Source organism: Pecten maximus, chromosome 7 (assembly GCF_902652985.1).
Source record: "Pecten maximus chromosome 7, xPecMax1.1, whole genome shotgun sequence".
Lineage (NCBI taxonomy): Eukaryota > Metazoa > Mollusca > Bivalvia > Pectinida > Pectinidae > Pecten > Pecten maximus.
Genome location: NC_047021.1, coordinates 44,279,700 through 44,302,715, shown reverse-complemented (window position 1 = coordinate 44,302,715; position 23,016 = coordinate 44,279,700). Strand labels below are relative to the sequence as shown.

Here is a 23,016-nt window from a genome sequence, read left to right as displayed (position 1 = left end):
GAAAGCCGAAAAAAACATGCCACATTAATATAAACGACTTTTAGATTGATGGTCGCGCGGATTTCAGGTCAAGTTCGTATGGATAGCGAAACCTTACATTACTACGTTATATTGTGTCATAAAATGAAAGTAATTGTTTGATTATGGTAATGAGTTTTAATAGACTAGATGTCAAATTAAAGCTTTAGGTTTTTTAGAATGAGTGCCTTTGTTTTTTGGGTTTTTTTTGTGTATTTATTTTATTTTATTTTATTTTTTATTATTTTTTTTTTTTTGGGGGGGGGGGGGGGGGGGGGGGTCCCCTTGTTTTTGTTTTTGTTTTTCCCTTGGTTTTTTTGTTTTTGTTTTGTTTTTTGTGTGTTTGTTTTTTTTGTGGGCGGAGTCAGTTAGAGCGCCGGCCGATGAATGTCCGAGATTAGTGGCTCCACGCTCCTTACCCGTGTCAGTTTGTGTGTCTCGGGAAGCTGAGAAAAGAGCCAGTCTATGCTGTCATGATTATGTCCCTGGGCAAGACACTTAACCCTTGTTGCTCTGGATTGCATGCGATGGGCCTCTCGTGTGTTATTCAGTGAGGCAATCACCAACTACTACCAAGAGACCTGGCATCAAAATAACCCTGATTGTTCACTGGACGATAAAGTCAGCAAACAAACAAAAACAGTAAATAATACATTTATATATGGAGGGATTTGTACCATCGCAATGTCTAGAACCAATCAAATGATTCATTACTTCGACTCGTTGGGCATCGTATTGACGTCAGAATTAGAAAGGTAGTCGACTGTCAGTCCCCGGATGTTACCATAACTTTGTAGATGCCAATGATTCAGCTTGTCCGACAATAAAGCACCTGTTGTGGTTTGGTTTGGAGTGTTTAATATCAAATAAACAACTATAGTCATTTTAGGATAACCTCCTGTGTGGAGATGTGCGTGTATGACGAGGGTATGTGTGCTTTGGAAGGCTGTCCTGTGTTGGTATTTGTCTCCATGTAATGGCGCGGAAGTGATGCCGAACTTATAGTGCTACCTAACTGAACTATACTGCCGAAGACATCAAGCAGGATACCTTACCCGATCACACTATACGGACAAATGATGGACCAAGTCGTCCAACTCCTAAAATGCTGAGCGTTAAGCAGAAGTAGCCACACCTAGGTCTGAGGACAGAGCCCAAGGCCTTCCTCACATTGACGAACGCCTAACTAAAGGCAAAATAGGATTCATTGTCAAGGGAGACATTAGGAAGAAGAAAGTTGTTTACAAAGAGGAGAAAAGACAATATCCTAAATTAAGTCGCCACTTACTATCATTTGATGGGGACAGAATTAGCAATAACTACAGGGCAAATATGGAATTAGGAAGAAAAAAGTTGTTTACAAAAAGGAGGAATCGGACCGAAATTAAATCGCCTCTTACGATCTTGAGACGCATTGTAAGTACAAAAATGTAGCTATAGGGCAAATCTTCTAGAATCCGCTGTTAATAAGTATGTCAATTAAAGGCTAAAACTTGAGGCAGTGTCAAGGGATACATTAGAGGGAATGAAGTTGTTCACAAAGAGGAGAAATTGGATCCGAAATTAAGTCGCCTCTTACGAGCTGCTAATAAGTAAATTCTAACATTATGAGACATCTGATAGTAACCTTTCCATTTGGTTTATATATGCTTCGGAACATTTTTGACAGTGATTTCATTCTTTTTTCCTCATATATCACTGTTGAAAATTTTGCTTTTGTTGAATTTTGCGACGACTCATTAATAAACCACTTACATGTTCATCTTCTTTCTTTTGTTGTGTCCTTTTAATATGTCATAAAACTATTGCTGTTGACACGATGGCAAGGTCAAGGTCAAATGATATTGACAATCGAATTCAAATTGTGAATCCGTTTTAACCGCGAGTTTTTCAGCCCACAACCACAGGAACATTTTTTTTTCGAAAATAAATAAATAAATAAATAAAGAATAATCTAAGATAAAATTATTTGAAAAAAAAATGGAAAATAAAATAAAACATACATCAATGATTTTCTGTAGGAATGTGGGTTGATTAGATGCGCTAGTGAGATGCTGTGGTTGTATATATGGGTCTGACTTGAGAAGTGATGCCAATCTTGAAACAGTTCTCAACGAAGGCGAGACAAAACCCTATCTCATTTGACACATGGAGAAAATTGGATATGAATTGGTGTGTTGTGCCATTTGAATTATTCCCAGTTATGTACTGTAGCCCTGGGGTGCATTCGATTGACAGTAGATTTCTAAACCGCATCCAGACAACATATTATCGAAAGCTCGTCAATTGAATTACAAATGTTTCCGAAGAGCAGATGACGAAGTTTCTGCTATTTCCAAGTTAATCAATATATTATAACCAATGATGTACATAAAGATACAAAACGCCTGTTGGCTAAACCATTGTCGCCACATTTGTCTTCACATGGATTCTTGCTACAGTGCCGGGATTATAAGCTATGTCTGCCATCAATCCAGAACAACCATGTGACGTCATTGCTGTACGGGTGTTTGGGAAAACTGGCAAACTTCAATCGTTTTCAGTTTAAGACGGGCTCAACTCAATCAGACACACACGATATTAACTCCTTTCAAAACAGTTTTCAAGTTAGATACAATTAAATTGCATCATACAGCTGTTTCGTCCTTCCAGGACTCGTCAGTGAAGCTGAGGACCTGAACAATTGAAACATATGCATAGAAGACCACGGAGGAAGCTTAAACAGGTCAAAAGAAATGTTAAAATCAAGTTGGGAAGAGGTGACAAGTGATTCAATTAATTTCATAATTTTCAATTCTGAACCGTGTCACAAGGTTGGAAGGAATCAAACCGCAACATGAAAACTACACTGTAGTTATACATCCTCTATCGGTGGAAGCGGGGAGGGGAGCGGAGGGGGAGGGGGAGGGGGAGGAGGAGGGGGGCGGGGGGGGGGGGGGGGGGGGGGCTTTAGGATTCCCCCCCGTCCATCTGTCCGTCCGTCCATCTTCCAGTCCGTCCACTGAGTTTTCCACACTTTCTCGACCATGCTTCAAGGTTTGCTGGTGAAAGTTGCTATGTAACTGATATAGAATTTCTACAAATCCAGGGTTGCTTGTTTGTTTGTTTATTTGTTTGTTTGTTTGTTTGTTTGTTTATATCGTAAACTGAGACGTTCGATCTCCATAAGAACATGTTTGAAACTATATATATGTTTGTTTGCATTTTTCTTATTAATTGTGTGGAAAAAGCATTTAACAATTTACATTGAAATCTTTTTGCTGGACCTATCAAAGACTGAAATCGACCACAGGAATTTGACATGAATTTCAAAACTAGTATGTACAATAACACCATACCTATGGATTGTGTGTTGGGAGGTCTTGACGAGTCCCTGTGAAATTGACTGCTCTGTTTCGACCAATCGTATCTAAAAGACGTGTTTGTGTGATGATAACGACGTACTATATCACAGACACTTGAAGGAGGATTATGTTCAGTCGTTAATAATTTAACTCATTACAACTTAAAAATCTTTATTTATAACACTCTGAACAGATTACTTTTAACATGTAATTACTGCAGTTGTCATCTTGTCCAATTAAGTTCAAATTTACGCTAGGATACTCATTCAAATGTACGATAGTTTTTATTCTACAACTCAGAATTCACGAATAATTTTCCCGCCTCGGTCCCAATAACATCACTACAGCCTATCTATCACTTACATGTACGCCACCTTTTGCACGTGTACGCGTAATTCATTTCATGATATCGTAGTTGCACGGTAGATGATACATCATTGTTTTTTTGTGAGGAACACCTGCTAACTTTATATAATTTATCACACCAAGCAAGGTTTTGTTATAAATGCTAGAAAATTCATCATAATAAATTAAATATGAGGAAATATTGGAATTGTTCCTCAATAAACATTAATGGACGGTATATCAGAGCGTCTTGGTAAGTGTCACAATAACTAGTTTATTTATAGATAACGGTATATTTAAAAGAATAATCATTTTGTAATAATATGTATTTTTTAATAAAAATCATTACGTGTTTAGCAATAAAAACCAGTGATCATAAAAGGATAGGTGTGTGGTTCGACACCCCCTACCCGTGTCGGTTTGTGTTTTTCGGGAAGCTGAGAAACCAGCCAGTCTGTACTGTCGTAGTCCTTGGGAAAGACACTGTACCTTAATTGCTCTTGGTGGCATGCGGCGGTCCTCCCATATGTTAATCAGTGAGGTAGTCACCAACTACTACAAGGTTACCCGCCTCAAAATGACCCTGGCTGTTCATGGGGTGATAGGGACATCATACATCTGTTTCTTCCTTCTAGGACTCGTCAGTGATGCTAGGGACATCATACAGCTGTTTCATCCTTCCTTGACTCGTCGGTGATGTAAGGGATCTATAGTTTGGAATTCATTATTCTTCGATTCTTTGAGTCCAAACATATGTCAAATATCTAAGGTCATTATTTAATAAATTTCGTAAAGTTTGGGAAAAGGAATACTTATTGTTATGAAAACAACTAGATATACTCTGAACCGTTGTCGTTCATAAGAATTGAATTGTGTACAGTAACGGCAAACCTCAGTTTGAATGTAAGTAGGACTTTAATATGATATTAAGCTTAGTTTCGGGGTCTATGGGAGGGATATAGAGACATATAAAATGAAGACATTTGACACAGTACGGGGTTCATTTACAAAGGTAACGATATCGTCCACGTATCAGCCTCTATAGAAATATGGAGACCTGCCACTGGGGAAGCTTTGTTAGAAGTGGTAATCAAATTTTCCATTAAACATGATTTATCCTGGTCCGTATCCAACTGTGTTGAAAAGACTTTCTTACAGATACACAGGCTATAAATCACAGCTGTAACACTCCGGCGATTTTTTTGCCTTAGTGATTCTCTCGTAATGTTATTTAGATGTCATACAGACTACAAAAATAACGGACCTCGGGCGGTGACACCGAAAACCATATCGGGGACACAGACCACAGCATCAGGAGAGGGGGCACAGCCAACAGCATCAGGAGAGGGGACACAGACCACAGCATCAGGAGAGGGGGGCACAGCCAACAGCATCAGGAGAGGGGGCACAGCCAACAGCATCAGGAGAGGGGGCACAGCCAACAGCATCAGGAGAGGGGGCACAGACAATAGCATCAGGAGAGGGGACACAGACAACAGCATCAGGAGAGGGGGCACAGACAACAGTATCAGGAGAGGGGGCACAGACAACAGCATCAGGAGAGGGGGCACATACAACAGCATCAGGAGAGGGGGCACAGACAACAGTATCAGGAGAGGGGGCACAGACAACAGCATCAGGAGAGGGGACACAGACCACATCATCAGGAGAGGGGGCACAGACAACAGCATCAGGAGAGGGGGCACAGACAACAGTATCAGGAGAGGGGGCACAGACAACAGTATCAGGAGAGGGGGCACAGCCAACAGCATCAGGAGAGGGGGCACAGCCAACAGCACCAGGAGAGGGGGGAGGGGGCACAGACAACAGCATCAGGAGAGGGGGCACAGACAACAGCATCAGGAGAGGGGGCACAGACAACAGCATCAGGAGAGGGGGCACAGACAACAGCATCAGGAGAGGGGGCACAGACAACAGCATCAGGAGAGGGGGCACAGACAACAGCATCAGGAGAGGGGGCACAGACAACAGCATCAGGAGAGGGGGGACAGCCAACAGCATCAGGAGAGGGGGCACGGACAACAGTATCAGGAGAGGGGGCACAGACAACAGTATCGGGGGTATATAGGCAACGATATCGGGGGCACATAGTCAACAGTATTGGAGGTACACACACAGACAACAGTATCGGGGTACACACACACAACAGTATCGGGGACACTCAGACAACAGTATCGGGGGTACACACAGACAACAGTATCGGGGGTACACACAGACAACAGTATCGGGGGTACACATAGACAACAGTATCGGCGGTACACAAGGACAACAATATCGGTAACACAGACAACAGTATCGGGGGTACACACAGACAACAGTATCGGGGGTACACACAGACAACAGTATCGGGGGTACACACAGACAACAGTATCGGGGGTACACACAGACAACAGTATCGGGGGTACACACACAGACAACAGTATCGGGGTATACACACAGACAACAGTATCGGGGTATACACACAGACAACAGTATCGGGGACACTCAGACAACAGTATCGGGGGTACACACAGACAACAGTATCGGGGGTACACACAGACAACAGTATCGGGGGTACACACTGACAACAGTATCGGGGACACACACGGACAACAGTATCGGGGGTACACACACAGACAACAGTATCGGGGGTACACACAGACAACAGTATCGGGGACACACAGACAACAGTATATGGGGACACACAGACAACAGTATCGGGGGTACACACAGACAACAGTATCGGGGGTACACACAGGCAACAGTATCGGGGACACACAGACAACAGTATCGGGGGTACATACAGACAACAGTATCGGGGGTACACACAGACAACAGTATCGGGGGTACACACAGACAACAGTATCGGGGGTACACAGACAACAGTATCGGGGGTACACACAGACAACAGTATCGGGGGTACACACAGACAACAATATCGGGGGTACACACAGACAACAGTATCGGGGGTACACACAGACAACAGTATCGGGGGTACATACAGACAACAGTATCGGCGGTACACACAGACAACAGTATCGGGGACACACAGACAACAGTATCGGGGACACACACAGACAACAGTATCGGGGACACACAGACAACAGTATCGGGGACACATAGACAACAGTATCGGGTACACACAGACAACAGTATCGGGGGTACATACAGACAACAGTATCGGGGGTACACACAGACAACAGTATCGGGGGTACACATAGACAACAGTATCGGGGGTACACATAGACAACAGTATCGGGGGTACACATAGACAACAGTATCGGGTACACACAGACAACAGTATCGGGGACACACACAGACAACAGTATCGGGGACACACAGACAACAGTATCGAGGGTACACACAGACAACAGTATCGGGGACACACACGGACAACAGTATCGGGGTACACACAGACAACAGTATCGGGGACACACAGACAACAGTATCGAGGGTACACACAGACAACAGTATCGGGGACACACACGGACAACAGTATCGGGGGTACACACAGACAACAGTATCGGGGGTACACAGACAACAGTATCGGGGGTACACACAGACAACAGTATCGGGGGGTACACACAGACAACAGTATCGGGGGTACACACAGACAACAATATCGGGGGTACACACAGACAACAGTATCGGGGGTACACACAGACAACAGTATCGGGAGTACACACAGACAACAGTATCGGGGACACACACAGACTACAGTATCAGGGGTACACACAGACAACAGTATCGGGGGTACACATAGACAACAGTATCGGGGGTACACATAGACAACAGTATCGGGGACACACACAGACTACAGTATCGGGGGCACACACAGACAACAGTATCGGGGGTACACATAGACAACAGTATCGGGGACACACAGACAACAGTATCGGGGGTACACATAGACAACAGTATCGGGGGTACACATAGACAACAGTATCGGGGACACACATACAACAGTATCGGGGGTACACACAGACAACAGTATCGGTGGTACACATAGACAACAGTATCGGGACACCAAGCCAACAGATGGGGGTACACACATACAACATATCGGGGACAACAGACAACATATCGGTTTTAAAAACCAGTGATCGGGGACACCCACCCGTATCGGGGGAACCAGACCATTTCGGGGTACCAAAGACACGTATCGGGGGTACCCCCATATGGGACACACCAACTACGGGTCACCGACAACAGTTATCGGGGGTAGCACACAACAACTTACGGGCACTAGACAGTATCGCGGGGACACACATACAACAGTATAGGGACAACAGACACAGTTTGGTAACAATGACACAGTTTTGGAGTCCAGAAACATATCGGGGTCAAGAACAGTTAAGGGTACAGAACAAGGGAAATCGAAACAGTTCGGGAACAACAGACAGACTTATCAGTATGGGGAAAACAACAAATATATCGAACCGGTGGTACCAAGAAAATTGGGAACCGGCAACCTTAAGTTAAACGTAAGTGGGTTAACATGAATACATTATCGGGGACACACACAGACTACAGTATCGGGGGCACACACAGACAACAGTATCGGGGGTACACACAGACAACAATATCGGGGGTACACATAGACAACAGTATCGGGGACACACAGACAACAGTATCGGGGGTACACATAGACAACAGTATCGGGGGTACACACAGACAACAGTATCGGGGGTACACATAGACAACAGTATCGGGGGTACACATAGACAACAGTATCGGGGGTACACACAGACAACAGTATCGGGGGTACACACAGACAACAGTATCGGGGGTACACACAGACAACAGTATCGGGGGTACACACAGACAACAGTATCGGGGGTACACACAGACAACAGTATCGGGGGTACACACAGACAACAGTATCGGGGGTACACACACAGACAACAGTATCGGGGTATACACACAGACAACAGTATCGGGGGCACACACAGACAACAGTATCGGGGGTACACACAGACAACAGTATCGGGGGTACACACAGACAACAGTATCGGGGACACACAGACAACAGTATCGGGGGTACACACAGACAACAGTATCGGGGTACACACAGACAACAGTATCGGGGGTACACACAGACAACAGTATCGGGGGTACACACAGACAACAGTATCGGGGGTACACACAGACAACAGTTTCGGGGGTACACACAGACAACAGTATCGGGGGTACACACAGACAACAGTATCGGGGGGACACACAGACAACAGTATCGGGGGTACACACAGACAACAGTATCGGGGACACACAGACAACAGTATCGGGGGTACACACACACAACAGTATCGGGGGTACACACAGACAACAGTATCGGGGGGACACACAGACAACAGTATCGGGGGTACACACAGACAACAGTATCGGGGCTACACACAGACAACAGTATCGGGGCTACACACAGACAACAGTATCGGGGCTACACACAGACAACAGTATCGGGGGTACACACAGACAACAGTATCGGGGCTACACACAGACAACAGTATCGGGGTACACACAGACAACAGTATCGGGGGTACACAGACAACAGTATCGGGGGTACACACGGACAACAGTATCGGGGGTACACACAGACAACAGTATCGGGGACACACAGACAACAGTATCGGGGACACACACAGACAACAGTATCGGGGACACACACAGACAACAGTATCGGGGGTACACACAGACAACAGTATCGGGGGTACACACAGACAACAGTATCGGGGTACACACACACAACAGTATCGGGGTACACACAGACAACAGTATCGGGGGTACATACAGACAACAGTATCGGGGGTACACACAGACAACAGTATCGGGGGTACACACAGACAACAGTATCGGGGGTACACACAGACAACAGTATCGGGGGTTCACACAGACAACAGTATCGGGGGTACACACAGACAACAGTATCGGGGGTACACACAGACAACAGTATCGGGGACACACAGACAACAGTATCGGGGGTACACACAGACAACAGTATCGGGGACACACACAGACAACAGTATCGGGGACACACACAGACAACAGTATCGGGGACACACACAGACAACAGTATCGGGGTATACACACAGACAACAGTATCGGGGACACACAGACAACAGTATCGGGGACACACACAGACAACAGTATCGGGGACACACAGACAACAGTATCGGGGACACACACAGACAACAGTATCGGGGACACACACAGACAACAGTATCGGGGACACACACAGACAACAGTATCGGGGTATACACACAGACAACAGTATCGGGGGGACACACAGACAACAGTATCGAGGGTACACACAGACAACAGTATCGGGGGTACACACAGACAACAGTATCGGGGTATACACACAGACAACAGTATCGGGGGTACACACAGACAACAGTATCGGGGGTACAAACAGACAACAGTATCGGGGACACACACAGACAACAGTATCGGGGACACACACAGACAACAGTATCGGGGACACACACAGACAACAGTATCGGGGACACACACAGACAACAGTATCGGGGACACACACAGACAACAGTATCGGGGACACACAGACAACAGTATCGGGGACACACACAGACAACAGTATCGGGGACACTCAGACAACAGTATCGGGGGTACACACAGACAACAGTATCGGGTACACATAGACAACAGTATCGGGGGTACAAACAGACAACAGTATCGGGGACACACACAGACAACAGTATCGGGGTATACACAGACAACAGTATCGGGGACACACACAGACAACAGTATCGGGGGTACACAGACAACAGTATCGGGGGTACACACAGACAACAGTATCGGGGGTACACACAGACAACAGTATCGGGGGTACACACAGACAACAGTATCGGGGGTACACACAGACTACAGTATCGGGGTATACACACAGACAACAGTATCGGGGGTACACAGACAACAGTATAGGGGTACACACGGACAACAGTATCGGGGGTACACACAGACAACAGTATCGGGGGTACACACAGACAACAGTATCGGGGGTACACACAGACAACAGTATCGGGGTATACACACAGACAACAGTATCGGGGGTACAAACAGACAACAGTATCGGGGGTACACACATACAACAGTATCGGGGGTACACACAGACAACAGTATCGGGGACACACAGACAACAGTATCGGGGGTACACACAGACAACAGTATCGGGGACACTCAGACAACAGTATCGGGGGTACACACAGACAACAGTATCGGGGGGTACACATAGACAACAGTATCGGGGGTACACACAGACAACAGTATCGGGGGTACACACAGACAACAGTATCGGGGACACACACAGACAACAGTATCGGGGACACTCAGACAACAGTATCGGGGGTACACACAGACAACAGTATCGGGGGTACACACAGACAACAGTATCGGGGACACACAGACAACAGTATCGGGGGTTCACACAGACAACAGTATCGGGGGTACACAGACAACAGTATCGGGGGTACACACAGTCAACAGTATCGGGGACACACACGGACAACAGTATCGGGGGTACACACACAGACAACAGTATCGGGGGTACACACAGACAACAGTATCGGGGACACTCAGACAACAGTATCGGGGGTACACACACAGACAACAGTATTGGGGGTACACACAGACAACAGTATCGGGGGTTCACACACACAACAGTATCGGGTACACACAGACAACAGTATCGGCGGTACACACAGACAACAGTATCGGGGACACTCAGACAACAGTATCGGGGGTACACACACAGACAACAGTATTGGGGGTACACACAGACAACAGTATCGGCGGTACACACAGTCAACAGTATCGGGGGTACACACAGACAACAGTATCGGGGGGACACACAGACAACAGTATCGGGTACACACAGACAACAGTATCGGGGGGTACACACAGACAACAGTATCGGGGGTACACATAGACAACAGTATCGGGGACACACACAGACAACAGTATCGGGGACACACACAGACAACAGTATCGGGGACACACACAGACAACAGTATCGGGGGTACACACAGACAACAGTATCGGGGTACACACAGACAACAGTATCGGGTACACACAGACAACAGTATCGGGGACACACACAGACAACAGTATCGGGGACACACACAGACAACAGTATCGGGGGACACACACAGACAACAGTATCGGGGGTACACACAGACAACAGTATCGGGGGTACACACAGACAACAGTATCGGGGGTACACACAGACAACAGTATCGGGGTACACACAGACAACAGTATCGGGGTACACACAGACAACAGTATCGGGGACACACACAGACAACAGTATCGGGGGTACACACAGACAACAGTATCGGGGGTACACACAGACAACAGTATCGGGGGTACACACACAGACAACAGTATCGGGGGTACACACAGACAACAGTATCGGGGGTACACACAGACAACAGTATCGGGGGTACACACAGACAACAGTATCGGGGGTACACACAGACAACAGTATCGGGGGTACACACAGACAACAGTATCGGGGGTTACACACAGACAACAGTATCGGGGTACACACAGACAACAGTATCGGGGTACACACAGACAACAGTATCGGGGGTACACACAGACAACAGTATCGGGGGTACACACAGACAACAGTATCGGGGACACACACAGACAACAGTATCGGGGTACACACAGACAACAGTATCGGGGTACACACAGACAACAGTATCGGGGGTACACACAGACAACAGTATCGGGGACACACACAGACAACAGTATCGGGGACACACACAGACAACAGTATCGGGGTACACACTAGACAACAGTATCGGGGGACACACACAGACAACAGTATCGGGGATACACACACAGACAACAGTATCGGGGTACACACAGGACAACAGTATCGGGGGGACACACAGACAAACAGTATCGAGGGGTACACACAGGACAACAGTATCGGGGGTACACACAGACAACAAGTATCGGGGTATACACACAGACAACAGTATCGGGGGTACACACACAGACAACAGTATCGGGGTACACAACAGACAAACAGTATCGGGGTACACACACAGACAACAGTATCGGGGTACACACAGACAACAGTATCGGGGAAACACACAGACAACAGTATCGGGGATACACAGACAACAGTATCGGGGACACACACAGACAACAGTATCGGGGACACACAGACAACAGTATCGGGGGACACACACAGACAACAGTATCGGGGACACTCAGACAACAGTATCGGGGGTACACACAGACAACAGTATCGGGTACACATAGACAACAGTATCGGGGGTACAAACAGACAACAGTATCGGGGACACACACAGACAACAGTATCGGGGTATACACAGACAACAGTATCGGGGACACACACAGACAACAGTATCGGGGGTACACAGACAACAGTATCGGGGGTACACACAGACAACAGTATCGGGGGTACACACAGACAACAGTATCGGGGGTACACACAGACTACAGTATCGGGGTACACACAGACAACAGTATCGGGGGTACACAGACAACAGTATAGGGGTACACACGGACAACAGTATCGGGGGTACACACAGACAACAGTATCGGGGGTACACACAGACAACAGTATCGGGGGTACACACAGACAACATTATCGGGGTATACACACAGACAACAGTATCGGGGGTACAAACAGACAACAGTATCGGGGGTACACACATACAACAGTATCGGGGGTACACACAGACAACAGTATCGGGGACACACAGACAACAGTATCGGGGGTACACACAGACAACAGTATCGGGGACACTCAGACAACAGTATCGGGGGTACACACAGACAACAGTATCGGGGGTACACATAGACAACAGTATCGGGGGTACACACAGACAACAGTATCGGGGGTACACACAGACAACAGTATCGGGGACACACACAGACAACAGTATCGGGGACACTCAGACAACAGTATCGGGGGTACACACAGACAACAGTATCGGGGGTACACACAGACAACAGTATCGGGGACACTCAGACAACAGTATCGGGGGTTCACACAGACAACAGTATCGGGGGTACACAGACAACAGTATCGGGGGTACACACAGTCAACAGTATCGGGGACACACACGGACAACAGTATCGGGGGTACACACACAGACAACAGTATCGGGGGTACACACAGACAACAGTATCGGGGACACTCAGACAACAGTATCGGGGGTACACACACAGACAACAGTATTGGGGGTACACACAGACAACAGTATCGGGGGTTCACACACACAACAGTATCGGGTACACACAGACAACAGTATCGGCGGTACACACAGTCAACAGTATCGGGGGTACACACAGACAACAGTATCGGGGGTACACACAGACAACAGTATCGGGGACACTCAGACAACAGTATCGGGGGTACACACACAGACAACAGTATTGGGGGTACACACAGACAACAGTATCGGCGGTACACACAGTCAACAGTATCGGGGGTACACACAGACAACAGTATCGGGGGTACACACAGACAACAGTATCGGGTACACACAGACAACAGTATCGGGGGTACACACAGACAACAGTATCGGGGGTACACATAGACAACAGTATCGGGGACACACACAGACAACAGTATCGGGGACACACACAGACAACAGTATCGGGGGTACACACAGACAACAGTATCGGGGGTACACACAGACAACAGTATCGGGGTACACACAGACAACAGTATCGGGTACACACAGACAACAGTATCGGGGACACACACAGACAACAGTATCGGGGACACACACAGACAACAGTATCGGGGGTACACACAGACAACAGTATCGGGGGTACACACAGTCAACAGTATCGGGGGTACACACGGACAACAGTATCGGGGGTACACACAGACAACAGTATCGGGGGTACACACAGACAACAGTATCGGGTACACACACAGACAACAGTATCGGGGACACACACAGACAACAGTATCGGGGACACACACAGACAACAGTATCGGGGGTACACACAGACAACAGTATCGGGGGTACACATAGACAACAGTATCGGGGGTACACACTGAAAATAGTATCGGGGTACACACGGACAACAGTATTTTTCGACATTGGATTTGATTATATTTGTGACAATTGTTATTTAATAACTAAAATAATTCAGAATTTTTAGAAGAAAGTGGCATTGATATCCAACATTTTACCGAATTGTAGTTGTAAACAACATGAAGAGCTAACTATACATACTGTAGAGTCTACAATTACCATACACGTTGCTTATAGAGGTTTTTTTCCCCCATTTGGCCATCTTTTGTTTTTAAATCATTTTGGTACTTTTTGTTTATAGTCGTGTGGTGTGTGTTGCGCATGCGTTATCATACACGTCACAAAAAAATTACATATCAAGACTGTTGATCAACAGCGATATATTTCCCTTTAATAATCATTGATAACAATTGTATATATATCTCAGCGAAATCCAATTGTCATTGTCCATAAGATGAAATACTTGGTATACATATTCAAAAATGTAAAAAAAAAACAAAAAAAACAAAACAACAAAAAACAAGAAAGAAAAAGAGAAAAACAGTACATACATTTTACCGAGATGTCGCTTTAAAAGATATTTTACTTTATCTCAAATAAGTTAATCAATCTAGAAAAATAACTTTTAAAATTATATCGTGTTACATTTTGTCGTAGAGAATGTGAAGTCTAGTATCAGAAATGGATATCTAGATCAACTCGAACTCATAATACCGCTTATACAAATCGAATCATCCCTTATGTTTCGAACTTTCCAGATGCTTCACTTTTACAAAAGCCTTTCTAATTGCAAGTATTCTTTTCTGTAGGTAGAATTCAAATATCATTCATGCTTATTTTATTGGAATTAACTTTCAATTGATTAATAATCTAAAACTTACGTTACCATCGCCTCACCTAATTTACCACTTTGGCTAGGCCAGTTTTAATGGGTCTGTAGACTTGTCATGCTAGACTTGGTGTATTCGGAGACATGGGTTAATTTGAAATCCTGTGTATTTGGTTGATGCATATAATATAAATGCTAATGTGTTGGTAAGTATCACGTAAAAGGAAGGAGTAATGAAAAATACTCTGGACGCACCGGGGCTCAAACTAGCGATCTTTCCATTCCTAAGCGGACATCTTACCATCATGCTTAAGGCAAATCACAGCCTCAGCTAGTAAGGTGCATCATGATACTTTTCACTTTCGTAGAAAATGTTTTAAAACATGAAATGTCTTTAGTTACAATATCTTATGATACGTTATATGCTTATTTTTTGTTTGTTTGTTTGTTTTTATTTTCATTGGCTTTTTTTATTTATTTATTTATTTATTTACATGTATTTATTTATTTATTTATTTGTTGGTGTTTTTTTTTTTTTTTTTTTTTGTCCGTATTTGCTTCCTATGTTGTCACATTTTATGAAATGCTGGCGATCCAAAATCTCACTGGTTTCGGCTTTAGTACATTAAATGTACGCCCATGTTTCAACGCCAAGCTCATAAATATTGTCACAAACCGGAATACACCTCGGCTAGGGTAGAGTGTGAACTAAAAACCGACCAGAGACGGGGTCGGAATGACGGAGAGGCGGGGTAACGCATACCCGACTAGGCTCGGTGACATTGGAAACCCTAATAGGGATAGACGGGGCTTTGGGATATAAATATAGGGTCTGTGTTTCAAGTAAAATATGTTGTGAAATATGAACCCAAGTTCTTTTATGTCTAAAAAATTCTGTAACCCATCAAAAATCTAGTTTTGTAGCGGCCCGTCTGTTCTTAGGGAAAATAACACGCTACGAATTAATGAATGTCACTCGTGGTAAACTAAGATATATACAACTTAACAAAATAAAAAGTAGGTAAAATAAACACTGGAATGGGTAGGACCACCCTGTGTGGCTTATCTGTGGCTCGTAAACCTCCAAGGTGCTATATTTGCTAACATTTAGGTCACTTTTAGCTGATAATACATAACAATTCTCTATTTCCCGACATCGTGAATTGCATTTAAGAACTGATTTTTTTTTCTTTCAATTTTTAAGTACCAGAGACTTACCTTGCTGAATTTCCCCCAATAAATGGTTTGTAGTTTAGAGAAACGAGCCGATGGAATACAATATTCATTACAGAGCCACATGTACATGGAAACCAGCCTGTTTAACATCAATGTATGGAATATTATTGTACTTATTTTTTTGGGGGGGGGGGGGGGGGGGGGGGGGGGGGGGGGGGGGGGCATTGGTTTTCGCTAATATCCGATACGATTTCTGATTTCTGATTCTCAATTTTAAAGTTATATTTTGAAATCGTTTTAATTCCTGAAACCCTGAAACAAACTCCGTGTACCTATGTAGCGACTGTTGTAGATGTGTGCGGATTGATGATTTCCCTTACGACCATACGATGGAAATTACAGCGCAATACTGTGTTTTTAGTTTTTTTTTCTTTTTATCGCATACTCGTATAAAATTTTTGATGGAAAAACGGCAGATTCTTAAATTGTTAAACATGAGGCTTGCCAAGTATTTGGCAGCTCAAGTACCCCGAGGAATGAGACTAATATAATCTGTCATCCCCACCCCCTTGGGGGTAACACAGCGGGGTTCTCCACCCGAGAGGGGAGATTCTAATTAGTTGCCAAATTCGAGGATTGCGGAGTGTTCGGCAGCTTGAGAACCTTTCCCCGGGGGTTAGGATCCCCTGTCTCACACCCAAGGGGGTAAATGTATCTTATATGGACGTTACATCAATGCAAGGCAATGTTGACGTGACGAGATTAAATTGCCGACGTGATGTCATTGTATTGTTGCCACGACGTCATACAATTGTGTTGAGAACGTGTAGATTGTCTCAACATTGGATTATAAGATAAATCTTACCCCAGTAAAATAGTGGATATCACTATCCAGGGGGAGAGGAAATATTGTCATAGACGTTCTTACTTCGGATAATGTGGTTCTGGACGCTTCCACTCTAGATGATGATGTTCTGGAAACGGTGTTTTACTAAAAATGATGCTCCGGATAATGATAGCCTGGCCACTTCAACTCCAGAAAAAGGCGATCTGGACAATCCAAATCCGGATAATAATGACCTGCATACTTCTACTCTCTGCATAAAAATGATCTGCATACTTCTACACTCCGGATAATGATGTTATGGGTACTTCTTCTCCGGATAATGATGATATGGGTACTTCTTCTCCGGATAATGATGTTATGGGTACTTCTTCTCCGGATAATGATGTTATGGGTACTTCTACTCCGGATAATGATGTTATGGGTACTTCTACTCCGGATAATGATGTTATGGGTACTTCTACTCCGGATAATGATGTTATGGGTACTTCTACTCCGGATAATGATGATCTAGATACATCTACTCCGGATAATGATGTTATGGGTACTTCTACTCCGGATAATGATGTTATGTTATGGGTACTTCTACTCCGGATAATGATGATCTAGATACATCTACTCCCGATAAAGACGATCTGTTCTCTCCAAATCCGGATAATAATGATCAGCATACTTCTATTCCGGATAATGATGGTATGGGTGCATGTGCTTCTACTTACATTTCCATCTAATTACATAGAAACAGTTCCAGTACAGTACAAGTATATATACATTTTTTTTCTTCTGATTTTGACAAATAATCATAATGATAATTCGGGTTATTTAATTTTAAACAAGTACCGAGGTGACCAGGTTCTCTCGTGTCGCGGTATGGAAAATATGTAGGTATATTCTTACCTGTTGATGAAACAGTTACACCTGTTGATGAAACAGTTCCACCTGTTTGATGATGGCTTTGTTGAGGTAACGCTGCTTAGCTGGGGCGAGGTTATCTTGTCTAAACTGTACTGCAAAATTATGGAAATCAGGGAAAGAAAAGATGTGTACCGTTTGATCTGCTAAATGATTTGCATTCATCGAATAGTTTTGTCGATGGTAGGTCCACAAGAGAGGTAACCTCGCTGTGTTAAGGTCATATACATCTATAGCAGGTGAAAAACTCTCAGGTAAGTCTACCTGTAATCAATCGGTCTGTCGCTGAGTCCTACACTCACTTTGACAGCCATTATGATTTAATTGATCTTGAAATCTTTTGATGCGGATCGCGGAACGCAGAATTAGATGTGAAACACTAATAGATTAAACGGATTGGGCTGGTTTCGACTTTCGTATAAATGGAAAATTGGAGCGTTTACAACGTTCAACTTTTGAATTGATTGTGAGATATTTACATCCGTACATGCAATGCTTTTAATTAAATTGCATGTTTGGCGAGTTGATTATCAGGCAGGCGGTGATATAATGCACTACCTATGTCTTTAATCCTTGGACGTGACGACATGCTGTTGTGATACTTGTGACGTGCTACATGCCCGGATTTTACTCCGACAGATTGGCTGCCGACGCCTTAAACAAACTAAACAAAACATACACATGCACGGGAGGAAAGACAGCGACATCGTTCGGTAGAAACAGTTGGTTGAAATAAAATCAGTGATCCTTTCTCTTTACAGTATAACTTTATTTAGCTAATGATGGTCATACTGTGCCCTTCAAAACATCTTTTTTTTCTTCATCTATTGATCATTTTATTATCATACCTTGCCTGAATTGTATTTTTTGATGATGATTTTTTTCTAATTTTGTTTTTTGTTTTGTTTATTTTTTTTTTTTTTTGTTGTTGTTTTTTTATTTTTCTTTTTGTTTTTGTTTTGTTTTTGCGTTTGTTTTCCTTTTTCTTTTTGTGTGTTTGTTTAGTTGTTTGTTTCCCTTTAAGGTGTGTGCTTTTGTTTTGTTTGTTTTTGTTTTTGCTTGTTTGTTTGTTGTTGTTTTTTTTAAGAAAAAAACATTTCATAGGAATTAACAAGAATAAGACCCTTGGGATCTAATGAAAGAAATAAATCCATTTTTTAAGAGACATATTTTTTTGTGTTTATTCAACAAATAAAGCCCAATTACACTTTAATCATGAACTACCTTTAAACGTATCGGTTTGATATAGTTTTTTGGATACATTACCGGGGTCTTCCTCTGACCAATCAGCGTGACTCGCGGCCTAAATCAGTGACAGGTCGCATGTCATTGTTGCACATATTATCTATAACGTGACACCTAGTATCTCCGTGTCTCCCATTCCAAGTCTAGCTTCCAAACACTCCGCTACCTGTACCTTAGCAACATGTGTATTGTCAGACGTATATAATAAAAGTATACTTCTGATTCACTCATAAGTACGGGACACTTGCCCGGCGTAGAACAAGCTGCCAATTACCCTTGTCAACTTTACAAAAAAAAAAAAAAAAAAAAAACATTAATAAAAAAAATAAATAAATAAATGAATAAATAAAAAAATGTTTTTGTCACATACGTTACCGAATTTGATTCACAATTTCAGGATTATGTTTGGATACTGAAGGTCATAAAATGAACTTATGTATACCAAACTTTCTGGAGTTAAGCAATTGAAATGTACATAAATACCCTCATAAATACAAATTGCTTTTTGCTTTTAACTAAAAAAGAAAGATATTGCAATCTTTAATTTTATTTAGATCATCAGTATATATATATACATTCGGTACGGAATTGTATGGAGAAGGTTCACAATATCCGGAATATATTAACCGTCCTCGGATTTTGTATGTTTTATTTATACGTACCGAATTACTCCTGGTCAACTCTAGCTAGGTATCTATAGCGTAAATGCGCGAGTCAACCACGTGCATTTTAAAAGTGCAGTGTTTATGACCAGTGTTGGCAGAATGTCACGCCATCAATTTACGATAAGCGGAACCAAAAGAGCATAGTTAAGGCATTCTGTGGGCATTTAGTACATTCTTAAGGGGACCCTGTGGAAAGGCGACCTAGCACCACAGAAACTGCTACCAACATACACATGTAAGGTATAATGTCGTCCTCGGTCACAGAATCGCTCGTATCTTTATTGACGACTTTATTGGAAATCGTGTAAAAATAGCCATGTAGATTTCTCACGTGACATCAATTGTCTGGTCGGTCACCTTGAGGTTACGTTCAACGAATTTAGTGCGTATATGTCAAATAGCGACCCTAAACAGACACCTTATGGTCGAGTTTGTCATACACGTTATTTTGAAACATAACACTTCGAACGTATGTTACTCAAAATGCACACTACAAATTAAGAATGAGTTCATTTATATACCTCACCTTCTAACTTTAGGAATACCAAAGAGAATTATCAACATTCAAAACGGAAGCTACCCGCCGCGAGGATGTTTCTGAGTCCCAATACGCCATGTAAATCTATCTGAGCCCATAGGGCCATGTACCCATTATACTGTACATTATGCCATAAAGACGTTTCTGTGACCAAGGGGTCGTGAGGATGCTTCTGAGCCCAAAACGCAATATAGATTTATCTGAGCTGATGAGGCCATGGGCATATTGTACTGTACAATGTACCTTGAAGACGCTCTGATCCCAAGGGGCCGTGAAGATGTTTCTGAGCCCAATGCGCCCAAAATAGACGTAAATGAGCACATACCATAACATATCCCAGCTCAATTTAGAGGCCATGAAATAGAGATGTAGATGACTTGGATACCTACCAAAAGAGTGGAAAACTGCATGTTATGTTCAAAATAGCACAAGGTTCGTCCTGTTCTAGCGAAGAGAATGACACCAAAAAAGGAAAGGGAAAGGATCTTTACCAAAGATCGTGATGGAGGAGACAGTTTCGTGGGAGGCAAGAGAGAATTTGTTTGTCTGAAGTAGGGTACAGGAAAGAGGGGAAGTCCTTCGTGGAGCATCAAGAAAGAGAGCCTTATACGTGAAGGAATGGCCTGGACGCAGTTGATCCACGAGCATTTACCTAGCTACGAAGTCATGCTGACAGATCCGATATATAGGTATATGTACAAGATATATTTTGTCTTCGGCAAAACTAGAGGAACTACTTGAACACTGAAATACTGAGCTGTTTTTGACGTATCTAATGCTAGTGCTAACCATATTGATCTAAATGTCCACCTTCCCTCTGACACACAGTTGGAAATCTCCTCTGACATATCAGCATCCCCCGGGGACAGTATCATGTAAATGGCGCTGAAGTGATTTTATATCTAAATGATGTTTTATCACGTTGACTGATTTGTTCACTGTCCATCGTCACATCATTACCTGGTCCTACTCTTGGTTATTTTCGTGTCGCTTTATTTTGACGTACAAAGAAATAAACAAACTTGTCTATACGGGACTGTCTGGCGCGAGTGATGACTCCATTCTTTCGTCTGTCACCAACGTGGAGGAGCGAGTAATTTTGACGAGACTCAAGCTGTGTACTTTGAATAGCCAAACAAGCGCTCCTACTGCGACTCCGTATCATCTGATAGGCTTAACACACTAACTGGGGAAATAAATACAGTCGAGGAAAGAATGACATTTAACAGGACAATGAAGGAAGCTGAAGATAATTGTAGGATACTACAGTGCTGACTTTCAGGTCGATGATCTGAAATAATCTTTATTACCTGAAAATCTACACTTCCGTCTATTTAAGAAAGATGTATTTTATGTAGTATTGTGGAAGGACTGTCCAAACACATACAATGTATAAGCACCTTTCAAAACAGATTTAAAGTTAGATATATTGAAGCCAAACGAATAAAACTGAATTATACAGCTGTTTTGTCTTTCTATGACTCGTCAGTGATGTTAGTGACATCATACAGTTGTTTCATCCTCTAGGACTCGTCAGTGATGTTAGTGACATCATACAGCTGTTTTGTCCTTCTACGACCCGTCAGTGATGTTAGGGACATCATACAGCTGTTTTGTCCTTCTAGGACCTCGTCAGTGATGTTAGGGACATCATACAGCTGTTTTGTCCTTCTACGACTCGTCAGTGATGTTACAGACATCAAACAGCTGTTTCGTCCTCTAGGACTCGTCTGTGATGCTAGGGACATCATACGGCTAGTTCGTCCTTCAAGGACTCGTCAGTGATGTTTAGGACATCATACTGCTAGTTCGTCCTTCAAGGACTCGTCAGTGATGTTTAGGACATAGAGATGTTACCTAAGTAGCGACCAAATGTTGAAACATGGTCAATTGGTTGTCAAGAAACCCGGAGCTTTTTAAAATGAACACATTTTATTAAGATCATTTACACAGATGAATTATCGAAATGGTTTTGACGCGGTGGTCTTATCTCCGATTGTTGTGCGCAAATACACAATGTGTGACTAAGGAGGGATTGGTTTTGCGGTCACA

At 43.6% G+C, this 23,016-nt stretch overlaps 1 protein-coding gene across 1 annotated transcript; it reads right to left on the bottom strand.

Annotated features, from left to right (window-relative positions):
* Positions 1-5,072: 5,072 nt before the first annotated feature.
* LOC117331242 (classical arabinogalactan protein 9-like) lies at positions 5,073-5,729 on the bottom strand. The gene has a single exon (XM_033889842.1). The coding sequence runs from the start codon at positions 5,727-5,729 to the stop codon at positions 5,073-5,075; it is 657 nt and encodes a 218-aa protein (XP_033745733.1).
* Between the last annotated feature and the right edge of the window lie 17,287 nt (positions 5,730-23,016).